The 16,662-nt window shown below is 40.3% G+C and overlaps 1 protein-coding gene across 3 annotated transcripts; it reads right to left on the bottom strand.

Annotated features, from left to right (window-relative positions):
* Nucleotides 1-240: 240 nt before the first annotated feature.
* On the bottom strand, nt 241-16,066 carry ddhd2 (DDHD domain containing 2). 3 transcript variants are annotated; one of them, XM_050051481.1, is made up of 19 exons: nt 15,688-16,066; nt 14,931-15,119; nt 12,151-12,343; nt 10,441-10,637; nt 10,232-10,321; nt 9,981-10,101; nt 9,010-9,099; nt 8,778-8,919; nt 8,448-8,656; nt 8,298-8,359; nt 8,061-8,180; nt 7,875-7,970; nt 7,488-7,664; nt 6,712-6,867; nt 6,448-6,550; nt 6,181-6,342; nt 5,886-5,990; nt 3,215-3,383; nt 241-3,058 (listed from the first exon to the last, which is right to left on the bottom strand). In XM_050051481.1, exons 2-19 carry the CDS (start codon nt 15,048-15,050, stop codon nt 2,977-2,979), a joined length of 2,394 nt encoding a protein of 797 aa, XP_049907438.1. In that variant the 5' UTR covers nt 15,051-15,119; nt 15,688-16,066; the 3' UTR covers nt 241-2,976. The 3 variants fall into 3 exon arrangements, with proteins under 3 accessions (XP_049907438.1, XP_049907440.1, XP_049907439.1); XM_050051483.1 differs by lacking the exon at nt 5,886-5,990 and having other exon boundaries at nt 3,215-3,380; nt 15,688-16,064; XM_050051482.1 differs by lacking the exon at nt 5,886-5,990 and having other exon boundaries at nt 15,688-16,060.
* Between the last annotated feature and the right edge of the window lie 596 nt (nt 16,067-16,662).

The following is a 16,662-nucleotide window of genomic DNA, read 5'->3' as shown; positions in this document are numbered from 1 at the left end:
CCTCTGGACCTATGGACAGTTTTGCTTGTATGTCAATGTACTTTTGTTTCTTCAATACAAAAGTTTAAAAAAGGAGGAGTGATGTTCTTCCTGTAACTCCCCCTTCCTGTTAATTATTTAGGTTTTTAATGCTGTCAATGATGTCCTGTGTCAACATTAAAGAAATCTTTAGGAAAAAAAATGTTTTCAAATCCTGAATAAACATGCCATGCTTCAGTGAAATCCAAAGAACACAACAAGACACTTGTAATGTTTTATTATGGCACACACGACATGTAACCATAGTCATAGGGTATGTATTTAGAAAGGAGAACATTAGTTTTTTTGGTATGTTTAAACATTTTAGTGTCAAGTGCAAAAACAGTTGTTGTGGTGAGGAAGACGAGGCAGGGAGCATTAAAGGAATACATCACTCCCCAAATGATCATTTGTATATCAATTACTCACTCTGTGTTGCACTGAATTTGTAAAGAAAATGTTTTTCTTGCATACCTCGGATAAATGAAGAATCCAAAACCAGAGAAAAGTCTTGATGAACAGAAGTCACGGAGGCCGTGATGAACCACAGCAAAACTACATCAAAACATCTGTTCACAAACTCTCTTACAGTGCACGTCCACTGCAAATCCTGTGCATTTTTTGTTAAAACCTTAGTATTTAAAACTGGACTGAAAGTGAAACTTATTTATGCTCTCTTCAAAGTCAGTTTCCATGCAAGAAAAACAAAGTTTTCCTCATAGCAAGGGGGAGTAATTGATATACAAATGGTCATCTGTGGGGTGAAGTATTTCTTTAAAGTCCTGTTTTACTGTTTAGACAGTAAAAATGACAGAAATAGAGACGGAGGTGAAGTTCAAGAAAACAGTTACGTTATCATTTAGTATTCAGTGCATTTTTAAAGTAAGAAAAACAAACAACCCCATTAGATTAATTTATGTATTTTGCGATTGTTACACCCAGAGTGCTGAAATATAGGGCAGAGCTTTGGTGGCGGGGGCTGTGGTGCCCAGTGACATTTGTAAAGTAAAATCACTCTAACACAAGAGTTTCTCAGCTTTGTGAACTGGGCCCCATGTTACATGATATGAAGGTGCAGATTTTGTGATATCTATAACACTGATATATTGATATTTATTATGTATATTTTTATATAAAATAAACTGATTGTAATTTGAAACATAATTTCCTATATAATCTATGTCTCATGCTCTTTAATTCAAAATGTATATGATTTCAATGTGACAACTCTCTTATTGCTGGATCCATGAGAATTATCAACAGGAGAATCAGGTCAAGCTTAGAAAATGTTCAGAAAATGTGCTCTAACATAATAAAGAATAGCATGCAATACAGAAAATTAAAATACGTTGACACATGAATAGATGAGAGAAACATACCATTTGGCCCTTCCATTATACAAAAGTTAGGACTGTGTATGTGAGATGCCACTCTGTACTGGAATCAACCATATTTTAGGATAAAGAATATTATGCTGTTAGGAATTACAGAAACATACATTTCGGATCAAAAGTGGTAAAAGAGGAATGAATGGCACAGACCATGGGATGATAAAGTGGAACTGGCCTCTCTGTACAGTTTATAACAAACACACACACACACACACACACCACACACACACACACACACACACACACACACACACACACACACACAATACATACATACACACACTATGGAAAAATAATCAGCTTATCCTTTAAAGCACCTGCATGTCTCGATGTGATATCTGAAACAAATCATCTGAATCACTTCTTTTAGATCCTTCAAACTAAAGTACATGCAAGTGAAATAAAAATTATGATTAGAAGGCAAGATGAACTTTTTTTTTTATCAAGGATAGTGTCAGTGCGGGACTACATCTGTGAAACAACAAAATGGAGTGACATCAACATTATTGTTACATTGCACACATGTAAGAGTAGCAGCTTTGGGTTTCAAGTGGCCTTAAAGTTAACAGAAAGGAAATATAGCTGCCAGAAGACAAAATATTAACCTTCATTTTCCTAATTAGAAGCTAAACATTTTAAAGTCAACTAAATTAAACAACCAGACCAGCTTATTTTTCCAGGTAAGGTCTTATGTTAGACTAAGGGAGAGCTTTGTGGGTCATAACAGCTTTAAGTTTAAAGGGTCATACAGAGACGCCCTGTGGAACACTCGTATAGTTAATTATTCATTCATTCGTTAATTTTCCGCTTATCCTGTTAGGGGTCGTGGGGTGGCTGGAGTCTATCCCAGCTGACATTAAGTGAGAGGCGGGGTACACTCTGGACAGGTCGCCAGACTATCACAGGGCTGTAGTTAGTTATATTTCTACATTTCTTATTTTTCGTAGGCTGTACATGGGGCTGGGAATTACATAAAATAGTATAGATTTTAATCTATTATTTAATTATATACTGGTATATTTAAATGTATTAGTTTTTAAATGTTTTGGATTTAATCCAATGTGATAAACATTATACTTACATTATGTTTCCATATTTAAACACATACTGTGTGGGTCATCTTCATATTTCTTTCTTTCAATATCATTCTGCTGCAGCTGTACGCATGATATGTCAAAAACTGTTGTAAAGTGAAAATGCAAAGTAAAGACTGACTCAAAGAAAAGACAGAAAAGTGCGACCAGGAGCATGACAGTGATGTTTGGGTGGATTTGAAATAACTATCAGACACCAAACCCAGTCCTGCAGCGTGAGTCAAGGCAACACCAAGAAGCCACCGCTACCTTAGATGAAAGATGACTGGCATATCTGAACCAAGATCACCTGACTGCCGCCAAACAGTCTCCATTGTCGAGGGCTGAGAGGGCGGGGCAGTCAGGTAACACCCAGACGGTAAGGCATTCTGGAGGAGGATTGTGCGGCCTCTGGTTCCGACAGCTGTCCTTCATTTTCTCACTTTCAGAGTACTGTCGTGTTAAAAAAGCAAGTCTACATTCGTTAAACTTTATCACTGCTGTGGCTGGTCAAAGGCCACACCTAGCTTGTCGTAGATCTCCTTCAGCAGCAGGAGAGCTGTATCCTCAGATTCCCTAAAAAACGGAGAGAGGAAAACATCATTTATTTGAAGCAAAAAATCTAAATCAGGGAAGTAAAATGGGATGCAACAAAGAGACAATATCAGGAACAGTAAATACAAAAGAGCACAATTACTGTGGTCCACCCAGCCACAGGTATGCATGACTCACCAGTAACACAGATGAGACTGGATGGCAAACAGGTACTCGTTGAAGCTCTCGATGGGTTTTTCCTGAAGTACATAGTCGATCCTTCGTCCTCCATTCAACATCCCCACTTTAATCTCAGGCTGCTCTGTCTGCTCTGCGGACACTGAGGACTCTGCCTCCTCACTCGCTGCTGCGGGGAAACAAGTAAAAAAGATGAGTCTGTACAGGCAGACAATAGCCAGCAGTAATCTGTTTTGACTCATACTTTTTGGTAAAACCAGAACATATCAGATAATAGAAAGAAAATAAAGGAAAGAAGAGAGTGGCTGCTGTCTGCAGCAAGAAACGTTCAAACCAAAAGCAAAGGAGTTTATGAAAGTAGGCAGGTTAAATGTGGAACAGTGCAGTTCAATTTACCTATGGAGGTGAGCATAACTCATATTAATCTACAACCTTAAGTCCCTCAACTCCTTCCTCATCCATAGGTGCAAGTATGACGTGTAAATGCCAGTAAGGTGGGTCAGTTTTGTGATGAGTGAATGATGTGTTTGTCGGTATGTTACAAATGTGGTGTTGTCTTAAGAGTGATCACATAAGGGCTCTCCACAAAGAACTAATGCACTGCTGATTAACCCTACACTGCCACCTGCTCACATCTCTAATGACTATGACAATCTACCTTTGCATTTACTGGCTTGTAATACTGACATTAAATTCAATTCAAATAAACACAAGAAGTTTGAGCTAAATTAAGTTGTACTATGACCTAAAGAGTCTCCTGTTTGGGATCTTGCACCACAGTATTCGATACAACAAATGTGGGTTGTGTAACTGATAAGAGTGAAAAGTACGACAAGCACAATATTGTTTAATTAAGTTGCACAGTCTGTTCTAACAGCAGCTGTCTTCTCTGTTACTCATTAAATGAACTGACAGACTAAGTACTTGAGGTGCTGTAGAAAAGAGCAGGACATGTACCTGCATGTAGCTCCTGTTGGAGACCTGCTGCTAATGAATGACATCACCTGCTGGTTGAATTACTCTTGTTAAAAAAAAAACAACTGTGATCACTACTATTCAACTTGTCCTATTTGTTCTGCACATACAAAAGTGCACCATGGGCCGGTTATTCAACTGGCCTCTGATGTTGACGACGAGTGAAGGAGTCAATAAGTTTAACCAATCAGAACTGGAGAGGGAGGGAAGGACCTAAAGGGGGTGTCAGTAAATGTAACGTTGAGCTGAAGATTAGATGTATAGGAGTAGTGGTGCAGTTAGGCATGGGGGAAGGAGAGGCAGAGCAGGAGTGAGAGCCTGCGGCAAAAATGACATTCACTGCATAACATTTGCTCTTTGTGAGGGAACTGATGTGCCAAAGCTAACCGCAGTAATTGAGTGCCACCACTTTTTTTAATATAAATTCTGCAGGTACTGCAGCACAGTTTTAACCATTAAAACTGGTAATGAAAGTATTTAGTTGTGCCTCTTTTGTGCACATTCATTTTCCAGATTCAAACCAGGGAAGTGAAATGGAACACGCAGAATCAAAGACAAGTTTATATAGACTTTATACAGGGTTCCTACACATTTCCATTTTAAAATTGCACACTTTTCCAGACTCAAATTTCCCCAACTTATTAATAGATTTTTTATACCATATTTCACAACTGAGCACAAACAGCTAGATGTTAATTATGTAAATACACTGTTTTAAAATCAAACTGTTAACGTGTATGCCCCATTCTGACTATCTATTATATTTCCAAATAATTGCCAGCAGATTGAAGCTAGGCACTGAAGTTCATACAAATCCATTAACACCAAATCTAGACAAGTTCAGTGCAAAACAGAGGATGCTGTGACAAGACGACAGTGCTTTTGCCCTTGCATATAGCTTATATTTGCCGCCTCCCCGATGTTGAAGATGTTGACCAAATTATCAAAGTTTGCATCTAGCTTCTTTTCCCAACTGGAATACTGGTGATACCTACTCTCAAATTATCTTCCCTTAACATATTGACCTAATAACATATTGTTGTTCATGCCCTATTTTTAAATCTCTTTAATAAATAACAACTGAAAATAAGCTGAAAAATTTAAATCATTTTAACAGCGCCTGCACAGACTTGTTTATTCACTTTGTCCATGGAAACGGTGATGAACGCACCTAAAAAGTTTTCCCTACACAGAAAAGATTGTCAGTTCACTTTTCTGATAACTACATTACTGTATAACTTGTAAATGTTCAGACAACCTTGACATTTGATAATCTGTGATGCTATGCACATACAGTACAGCTATAAGGTATTTGCTGGGCTGTGCTGCAGGCTTCAACCTACAGGCATAGAGCCAGCTCTGCATAGAAGTGTGCATTCAGTTGCATGCCATACTTCTTGCCTTCTTGCATAATGTTTCAGATCAATATATTTTTAGAAATCCTGAATTTAATATTTTAGAAAAAAAAATTAGGGGCAATAGTCTGGAAACACAAATTTTTTTCCACACTTCATTTTTTTCCATACTTATCCAAATCTGAACATTACTAAAATCAAATTCTATACTTTACTATACTGCGTAGGAACCCTGCTACTAGGTTTGCACTTCATGGAGGAAAACCAGTTTCCAAGCTACAGGTAAGCTGGCTTTACTCGTTTTTCTCATGTATTCTCGCCAAGTGACTATCCTGGCTTACCTTGGAAGTAATGCTTATGAAGGGCCCTGGGCCACTCCAGTATTTTAGTCCAAAAATCAGCACTTTTCTCTTCCCTCTTAGCAGAAGCAGTGACTGCAGCTGAGGCTGAGTAAAGTGGTAAGGGGTGAGGGAAGCAGGAGCAACCACCACCAGAGCAGAGGAGGGGAAGGGAGGGTGGTGACATGCAGAGAGGGGTGAGAGGGGTATAAGGAGACTGGGTTAGACAAACTATTTTGCACGCTCACACACACACACACACACACACACACAAGGCAAATAAAAGTGCTGTTTCTACCCTGGGTCTCTTGACAGTCTCTCTCTATCGTAGTTTCTCCTTCATCCACCGGGGGCAGTGCAGCAACTGGTAATCTGGAAAAGGACTGCCATGCCGTCCGTAAGGACCCTAAAACGTTGTTCTTTAAATCCATGCTCATTCGGGTCAAGCTGTCCTTTAGTTCTATTAGACAAAGAGGAACAGAGATTAATATTAAGCTGACGAAACAAAAGCTCACACCACAATATTTCCTCACACAGAGAAGGAGAGAGAAACGGACAGCCATACCTAGGTGCATTCTCTTGCGGCCTTTATGGTGAGGGATCAGCATAGGCTCCAGATCCACCTCTGTTACAATCATGGGCTCTATCCGATAGGCCACAGGATCATACTACACAGCAATAAAGGAAAAGAGATGAATGCAAGTTTTAATAGATGATCTCTTTTGTCAGGTAAGAGGAGGAAGACATGGCTTGTTTTTCTATTTTCTACAAAGAATTCTCTGAGATGTGCGCCTATATGGGCAGATGCAGTAAATATGGGATCACTCACCGGGTGGTAGATGTTGTAAAAGCTCTTGCAGGTTGGAAAGCAGTAGTTGGGATCGATGTGTTTAAGTCCACGGACGGTCAGGAACATTCCAATAGGAGAGCCAAAGGCAAAAAATGTTTGAGGATGGAAAGCAAGCTGTGGGTAATCAATGGATACCTGTGGAGAGAGGGTGGGGTTGAAACGTGTACTGCTGAGAAAACAAAAAAGATTTAAACCTCACTTTGTTCTAAGAAGGCATAGCTATTTAGACAGATGGAAACACTCCTCTCATGCACAATGGTGTCTACATTAAACATTAAAACTACACTCCATGACATAAAGACAACAGCCAGGGAGTATGACAGCAGGTAAAGTGAAGACAGGGAGCTGACCACTCATGCAGAATTTGATGAGCATAGACACAGAGTGTGATATTTGGTTGTACGACTCAATGGGACAAAGATGGTAAGCTCAGTCAGAGCACAATGTGACTGAGCCCTGGAAACCCTACTGCTCATAAAACAGGCACTATAACTCAAGTCGCCTTGAGATTTCACTGACTGGACCAGACTGTATGTTAAAAGAACCTGCAGGCAAAGTGAGATCAAGGAGAGCTAATGGCAACGCCTCAGAGCATGGGGACACTATGTGAGACACACCTGTCCCTTGGCTATGCCTCCATTGGTCTGTCCAGGCAAGCGGGGGGGAGGAAAAAAGCAGGAGGGTGATGCATCAAAGCTCTTATCTACAGGTGCTCCCAAGCACAAATTCATCAAGTCTGTGTTCATGTGTAGTACCTGTCCGATGCCCACGTCAAAGTATTCATAGTCGACAGCACTGGTGACAGACTGTGCCCTGTGGAACTGGGACTGCTGCATCGTCAGTCCTGAAGACTTGTTACCATCATGATCGTTGGTCACTTGAGGTGCAACTTGCAAACCTGGTGGCAGGCGTACTATCCTTGCCTTACAGTCCTATTTAGGTTGAGAAATATATAAAGTTATTTCAACAAAAACTGAACCATAGATACTTTATAGGGTTAGTTAGTAAATTAGCCGCATCAAACAGCATGCTTCTCACTGTTGTCTGTGTAAACTAGTTGCCTTGAGTAGTTCCAACATGTCTCTGGAATGTTAAAATAATTAAAACTAGAAAATCCAGTATAGTTCCAGGTTATGTCTGACCTCTGGAATCCATTTCCTCCTGACATAGTTTAAGATCTTCTTCCGAGGTCCAAGAGGAATTCCTAAATCTTTGAGATCACTGTCTTGGCAAAGAGCCTGAAAAAGGGAGATCCATATTTAACTATGCATCACATTGGAATTTGTAAGTCCATTGTGTGTCTGTGTGCGTGTGTATGTGTGTATTACCAGTGATTCCAGGTCTAGGTTTTCTGCCTGTAGCGTATCCAGGTATTGCTGCAGGCCCAGTCTGGTCAGGGTCTGCTCCAGGGTGTCACAGTTCAGATGAAATGGCTCATCAGACGGCACCTAAAGCACCAGGAGGGAGAGAAAGGGAAGGGAATTTTCTCATCTATATATGTAGAGCAATATGCAATCTCTTTGTATGTATACTGATGTTATCCTTTATTATGAATGTCACTGTACCCCGTCTCTGGCTTCTGATCCAGTCCTCTGATTGGTTAGCAGGTCAAAAAGGATCAGCGAACCTGAGGAACAAGAGTCAAAGGAAAAAAGTTGGTATTCAGGATTTTAATGACTTTGCACTGTGTGTATTTGCATTTGGTAAAGTCTTACCCAGGCTATGGCCCACTACAGAGACTGCCCCATTGAAGTCTGAGTGTCTCTGTTTAAAGAGGGTGTGGAGCTTGTTGATCTCTGAGGCCACTGTGTCCACTATGGTCTGGCAATAGGTGGGGCTATTATAGAAAAACAGGTCCAGCAGAGTGTCGTTGGTGAAATGCCTCAGCCTGCTGATGCTGGGTAAAGTGATCCTCTGGATGTCCCTAGAAAGTGGGGGGAGTCAGGAAAGACAGTTTGACAATATTCTGCAAGTATTGGAGACACAGTAGTTTGTACAAGAGAGGAATCTTGTTTTGACCACTCTCTATCTTTTTCCATACTTACTCGTCCACACCAGTGGCATCCCCGTGTAGAGCGCTGTGCCAGTTGACTGGGAGGAACTCCACTCTTCCTATCTGGCCATCCTGCTGAGCACGCTTATAATGAGAGGCCAGGAGGGACAGGGAAGCACTCCTGAAGTCATTTACTGGGGAGAGATACAAAGAAAAGGGAGTCACACATACACATACAAATATCAGTATATACATGGTACACACATATACAAACTCACACTTACCACACTGTATGATGGATCGGAAGCGCAAGTCACATGCAGGGCCGATGCCATGAACCATGAAGACAAGGTGGTCCACCTTTTCTGGTTCACCTGAGAATTCGTACAGAAAAAGGCATCAATTGTGGGTAATATTTTGTTACATGAGCTTACCGTAATACTTATATTAATAGCCCAGGCTTTTATTTGCTTCAGTCACTGAGCTCTAACAGCGTACATTTGGGACAGGCCTTTAATTCCTTTCACACAAAACTCCTACTCAGCAAAGATTAGAAATACAACAAGTTGTTTACTTCAACCAGTATGAATATTATTTGTAAAATGCTATCAAATATAAATCAATTACACATCACTGATTTGATCTAGCTCGGAGAGACAGCGCATCTGGGCCAACCTTGTGTACTAGAGAGAGAAAGTCTGACGTACAAAGTTTCCAGACAGCGAGCAATGGACTTCACAAGACAGTATTCAGTATTTAGTATTACTAAAAAATGTTTTGATTATTTTGACTGACGGACCCTTGGGGACTAAAGTAATATAAATAATCCATGAATGGACACATTTACCATACCATAAATCTGAGTGAATTCTACTTTGGTGCTCATGGTTTCCATAAAATGAAGTGAATGACTGAATTATGGAGAATATAACCAAGCAAACAATGTGTAGTATGTCCATATTGACAAAAATCTTAAACATTTACATTTGTATGCGCACTCTAAGCAGCTTAGAACTAGCTAAAGTGGGCCAAAAACCAGTGGGCTTTGAAAGGTTTTACATATCCAAAGAACTTCTATTAAAATTAACAGCTTCGCAGCCTCAATAGCAACCAAACCCAGCGTTTAAATTGAGACCTGCGTTTATTTGTCAGAATGTGTAGCCACACCTGGCTTGTAAAATGGATTGTTGTTTATTTGGGGCTTTAAATGAAGTTTATTCTGGTATATTCCCTTCTGGTGCACACAGACACATACCATCAGGTATTTCTACAGAGATGTTGTCCACTCCCCTCTTGACTGTTCGAGGCCGGGCCTGCTCCGAGGGGGAGGACACCCACTCATCCTGTAATCCTATTGGCTGATACTGCATTATCAGCTGAGAGAGGAGCAGGGAAATGAAGGAGAGGAGGTTGATTAGAAAATAAAACCATGTACCTAATTTGATATGTGCTCAGAAAAGCCATGGTGTGGCTTTGATGAGGTGATATTTCAACAGTAGGCCTTACCTTGGGATTGTGTAAGATGACTGTCTCTCCGGTGGGAAACTCCAGTTTCCTTTTCCATTCATCCAAGGTCACTGCTATCATATAGGCCTCCTGGAAATTGGAGGATGGTAGGGGAAGGAGTCAAGGACCAGCAGGATTAAGTGATGAACAGGCAAAGTTAGGAAGAGAATACAGTTGTAGGAATGAGCAGTGTGATGGTGTGAGACTACCTCCAGACTCTTGCTGAAGTCCTCAGGGTAAGGCATGAACCTGGTGTCTTTATCTCCTTTATAGAACCAGGTACAGCGACGGACTTCAGTGGGACCTTGCTCCCAGTAAACAGCATAACGCTTCCTCTCCTTAACACGTATGTCATATCGCTCTCCATCCACAGCTACTACAACCTCATCCTCCTCCTCATCTCCTACTGCACAGTGAACACACACATACACAAGCAGATATAAATAAGGCTTATGAGACAATCTCCGAAAAATAGATTCTAAGCAAAGGTTCTCTGAGGACATGCAAGAACAGTATGCTAATGCTGTGCTTTAGCTCTGGATTTGCAAGAGAACATGTTCCCTGATGTCCCCCATATTTGTGTTAAATGCACGGAGGGGAAAAAGCATGATATCATTGTTTATGGGGATATCAGAGGCTACAGTGATTCTGGAAGAAGGTTTGTGTGTGTACAAGACATGTGTTTGATAAAGATCAAGTCTGTTGACTCAGACTTTACTCACAAGACTATAACACTACTTTGCAGTAGTCATTTATGCTCAGTGACTCAGGAGTTCTGCAGCAGCAACATTACGAGGAGGATAAGTGCATTCTACTGGAATAACACTGACATACCTTCTATAGGAATGTGGGCAAAGAAACTTCCATCATGTCTCACTTTGTAGAGACTTATATTGTCAAATGGAAAGACAAGAACTTTTCTTGTTTACAGAGCCCTTATACAAAATGTGTAGAGATTCATACTTTTGCATAATTTGGAAATTATAAACTTCAGTTTTTTTTGTTGTTTTATATCTTTCCTTTGGGAGGGGTGTGTGTGATTACCAATGTAGAGTTGATATTCAATTTCCCCTCACATAAACCCCTATAAAACCACAACATGTATTTTTTTATGTTTTGAATAAAATGTTTATTCAAATTTAAATTATACATTGCTACTATATCAGGAAATAAAATAAAATAAAATAATATAAATTTAAAAGAAGTCAATATGAGTTTTGGCAAAATTCACAATTACATCAGTACAGCACCTTGGTACCTGCCTATCTTTACGTGGAGTTTTGCTGTTATTTTTCCCATTGAGTACACTTCGGCCACCAATAAAAGAATATGCAACAAGTAAGTCTTTCTCTTATTCACTGCTCCACTGATGGAGCTTAAATGATTTCAAAATTTCTCCTTTACACATTTGGTCTATCTATTGTAATAAGGCCTTTCTCTGCCCACTCCTTAAACCCAGCGTCTAATTTACTTGGCAGAAAATCCACATTCTTTGCAATCTTCAAGGCTCTTGATATTGTTAAAGTTGCTTCCATTCTTTTTCTAACATGCCATTCTACACAAGAGATCTCTAAAACTTAAAATATGAATATCATGTATGTCAACGGTGAATAAATACAACTAAGGTATTGGTGTTAATCATAATGAGGCTCACCTTAAACCAGCCTGAAACTGAACTACCTGAAACTCACTGTTAAACTGCTTGTAACTGTGAGCATGTCCTGTCAGGAGAGTAAAGTGTCCTACTGGGCACCAGGCCAGTGCTGGCAATGGTAATGTTTTGACATTTTATCTTCTCACAGCTGTTTATAGCAAACTCACTACTTTCTTTCTTTTTACATACATAATTACACACACCTTTATACATAATGTACATGTACAATATATAATGTGCATGGGAAGTAAATATACATGCTTACCAGTGTTGTAGGCATTCTCTAGTTTGTCAGAGTCTTCTCTGCTGAAAGGGAGCCAGGAGGTGTTGTCATCAGCCCGTCGACAGAAGAACCAGTGAGGCTGGACTTCTTGATAAGGAGCTGGGACCGACTCCATGTCAAGCATCTCAAAGGAGGAGGTGGAAGAGGGAGAGGCCTCATCCACTGCAGGCGACAGCTGGTGAAAAACGTTGCTCAATCAATATATCAATCAGTGGCTCAGCTACAAAGTAAAATGCAATTGCTTGCTATATACACCTATGTAAACACCTTTCAGCTCTGTAGCTTGTAGAATAGGTAAATATAGATGTCAGAGCTAAGTCTGAGCCCTTCCATTAAGCTCCTATTGAGGAACCTGAGACCACGAGACAAAGCAAAGGACAGTCGGACAGGAAAGGATCAGGCCTCCCTGTGGCCAGACGCACAAAGCCCTGTTTTATTCTTTCCTCCTCTACAAGCTGTCTCTTGTCTCTTCTTCTTTCCACAACTGACACAGCTACAGCTTGTACACAACCTTTTTTCTACTGAATCTCTAACATTCACAAACAATGCTGTCAGCAACACATTTGGTACTCCACTGCTCCTGTTTCAGCGTGTTGAAAGAGAGAGCCTGCCACTGCTTGACACGACAACAAACACCCACATTAAACACAGCTGCCAAATCAGCAATCCAATTTGCAGTATAATGTGCACATGGCACGTGCACGGATTTGAAACAAGATCGAGAATAAACTGTGAATGGGACACCCTTCCTGAAAATTAAATCTAAATCTCCTTGCACGTTAATACATCCTCTGCGTGCACTGCTTTCCAGGCTCACAACTACAGACTACATGCTGCATATTTGGCTGAATGTCCTGCAACACCGTCCTTTAGCAACCTTTAAGGAAATTATTCATAATACTCCATCCAGGTCTGGTATTATTGTCTCCTATGGACCTCATGCTGTGTCTTTAAGTGGACATAACTTTAAGTGGGACACTATGTGACTTCCATCTCAAGCATTAACACAAGACCACCATTTTCGCTTTGCCCTACTATCATTCAGCAGGGGAAAATCAATTTAACAGCCACTTCTGTCTGATATTACTTTTTCATCTGTTATTTACATTTACTAAGTAGTAATCGGTTTTATAAAGCCTTTGTTAAAGGCACAATACAATTCCTCATATGGTAACTGCATTTTGTTGCTACAGGAGTCAGCCTAGTTGAAGATTGGTACTTGCACTTTGTCACTTGAGAGGGCCAATTCTATTTCTAACCCTACTGTTGGGACAGAGTATTTCAACACAGGCATGCCCTTGAAATTGTACAAAGTGTCATGGTTTGTTGCATAGCAGTACAATGCTGCTTCTGATCAAATTTTCTCTGCCAGCCTAAACCTCTTAGGGTTTCCCTGATCACAGATCAACCACGTCCGGGACTGAAATAGACCTTATTGGAGATAACACACTGGGAGTGTACTTTAATCCACAACTAGGACCCAAGCAGCCTTCTGTGGCCCTGCTGCTGATCAATGAGAAGTGATAACAGGTCTGAAAATAATCATTCCTGTAGATAACCTATTCACAGTGTACCGCAAAATGATGATAACTCTGAGAGGTCAGACTGGGTCTTTGTTCTGTACAGCAATGTGCATTTTAAAATTCTTCTTGAGACAATAAACGTCAATGATTTTTTTTCAGTTTCTCCAATAGAAGTTATTTCTCATTATAACTCTCACATGAATGTTACCTGTCATTACAACATTTTTGTAATGGAAAAAGGCCATACGACTCTGCAAAATATGCACAAGGTCTGTGTATTTGTATTTAAGTCTGCTTCCAAACAATGTGTGTTTCTCCTTACCTTAATTTTAAACCAAACCTAATCCCAGCCAGTCATATCTGGAATGCTTAGGAAAACTTAAAGGAATTCTTTGCACCCCAAGTGACATTTCAATTGCTCAGTCCATGATTTGTTGAATTCACAAGGACTTTGTTTTTCTTGCATGCCTCCATTGTATATTATATATATTTATTATATATTCTTCGATGCAGGACAGAGAGATACAGAAGATCCTATATACCAACAGCCATCAGGCTTTATAATTCTTTGACATATAATAGATGAGCTGACAGATAATTGAATTTCCCCTTGGGGATGAATAAAGTTATTCTTATTCTTATTCTTATTGAATAAAGAATCCAATAACTAGGAAAATTCTTGATGAATTTTAGGGGATGCATTCAACAACAGCAAAAAAAAAGTCAGAACATCTGTGTGATATCTGCAGTGTGACCCCCGTCTCATATTTCCAGTTGTATGCTCAGTGCTTTGCAAACAGACAGCCCTTTATGATGGGGAACCTGACTCAAAATGAAACTTAAAGACTCCATTGACATGACAGTAATTTTACCTCTTGAAAAATAGGAACTGCTGGTCTACCACTGCCTAGATTCGTTATTTCATTTGTGTTATTTTGTGAGTTTGCTAAATCCAAACTAATCCTCCGAAGCACCAAATACACACAATAACAAACAGTTTTTAAATGCGGACCCCTGTGACTTCAATTCATCAAGGATTTCTCTATTTTTGGATTCTTTACTCAAGCAAGAAACACAAACTCAACGGAACACAGGGTGAGTAACTGATATACAGATAGTCATTAGGGGGAAACGTATTCATTTAACCTAAATCCTCTCCCCAATCATGCAGCTACAGGAGACAGACTCTGACAAACAACACTGAACACCCATACACGAAACTCACACATGCACCCTCACCTGATCTGCAGGCGTGTTCCCTGTTACCACAGTCTGAGTGGGGTTGTCAAACTGGTCTTGGGTGTTGACGTTTGGGGCAGCCTGAGACAGACCCCCCTCTTCACCAGGACTGTTTGACATTAGCCCACTACCTGACCCCAACCCTCAGCTCTGACCTGAGGGGGGCAGGGGGCCACACAAACACGGGACCTGGAACAACCCAAATGCACAGAGACTGAGAGCAGACAGGGGAGCTTAAAAAGACCATCACAACTATTGCATAACATGTTACAGCCTGTCTAACTTGCAAGGGATTAACCGGTGGTACATGCACCAAACTGCTGTTGAGCGGTTTAACATTACACTAGTATCTATTCCCAGCTCTCAGAATGTCTCATCAACTGCTGTTCAGCAACACACAGCAACTAAATGTAAAATATAGGTTAATGTGATCTTTAACAGTCAAGTCACATGACAGATGCAAGTTATTATGAGTTATGTTGTAACGTTATGTAGCGTTGGCAGTTCTGAATTTCTCGACGTCTTGAACAGAGCTAGCTAATGCTAACGGTTATGTCTCGTGTTATTTATGTATTTTTAGGAATGCTACAAACACATCATAAAGGCCAACGGTTGTTAACGTATGTTGAGGGTCATGCTAGCTGAGTTACGCTACGATGGATGGACTGGACGCTAGTGTCAAGTGTCCGTTTGGACGTATTGTAGTCGTGTCGGATGTTATTTCACTACTAAGAGACAGCTGTTAACTTAAACTCACCAACAACTTCATACACAGTCAATGCAGAGGGTTTGTTTTCGTTGTTTAGCTCGCTCAAGCTAGCCCGGCTAGCCAAGGACAGCCTCCTGTCAAACGCTACCTGGTCACAGTGTCGTCGGAAATATGACGATTACGAGATTGACGTTCACGAACGACGACACTAACGGCCAAATAACGGGTTGAAACAACGGCGTTAATACAGAGCGTTTTCTGTGATTCCAGAGTTTTCGTAGTGTGACGATTAGACGACGCAGAAAGATGAACACAACGCCCAATGCTAATAGAAATAATATTTCTTCATAAATTAACAAAATTCTGCATTTTCTCTTGGGCAATGTTCCGCTGTATTGCAGTTATTATGAGTCTATTAATTCTAAACCAAAAAGTCTCCGACAGCATCACTTAAGGCGCAGAAGAACGCAACCTTCCTGCATAAAAATTAAATTTACGAGGAGCACCTGAAGGCGACATGAAACGACACAGCACCGCCAGGCCACCGCCCCCAAATATTGAGTTGACGTCACGAATTTGCAATGAGTTTGGTCATTGTTTTTCTGCAGTGAACAGTAGAGGCGTTCAAAGTTCAGTTTTCACCAGTTTAGTGAAAGCTAAACATGACTTAACACATGTTTATAACTCCATTTGATATATTTAGTAATTGTAAATGGAACGGGTGCTTTGGTTATGCGCGAGTTACATTGTTATAAGCCTAAATATATTTTCGTGCAGGTGGTGGTCGAAATGAGGATTTTGTGTAAATTTTTTTTTTTTTTTTTTCACTGCAATACTCACATCATATTGAACACTTACAGGTATAATTAGATGAATTTTTCCAGCAGATGCATGTTTGACTTTCCTTTATTTCAGCTGAGAGGTAACTAATACCAGGGCCTAACATACTGTAGGTGTTAGATGTATTGTCAGTCAATACAGCATGGCATTCTAGCAATACCACACAGGTCACCTGCATAGCCT

The sequence above is a fragment of the Epinephelus moara genome, chromosome 8 (assembly GCF_006386435.1).
Source record: "Epinephelus moara isolate mb chromosome 8, YSFRI_EMoa_1.0, whole genome shotgun sequence".
Taxonomy (NCBI): domain Eukaryota; kingdom Metazoa; phylum Chordata; class Actinopteri; order Perciformes; family Serranidae; genus Epinephelus; species Epinephelus moara.
Note: the sequence above shows the minus strand (reverse complement) of the source record. Positions and strands in the feature narration are given on the sequence as shown.

Excerpts from the sequence above, each read along its gene's own strand:
- ddhd2 (XM_050051481.1), bottom strand. The coding sequence starts at position 15,050 with ATGTCAAACAGTCCTGGTGAAGAGGGGGGTCTGTCTCAGGCTGCCCCA. Across the intron at positions 10,638-12,150 it reads AGAGAATGCCTACAACACTG|TAGGAGATGAGGAGGAGGAT; the intron begins GTAAGCATGTAT and ends TTCACTGTGCAG. Across the intron at positions 6,868-7,487 it reads TTGACGTGGGCATCGGACAG|GTATCCATTGATTACCCACA; the intron begins GTACTACACATG and ends CTCTCTCCACAG.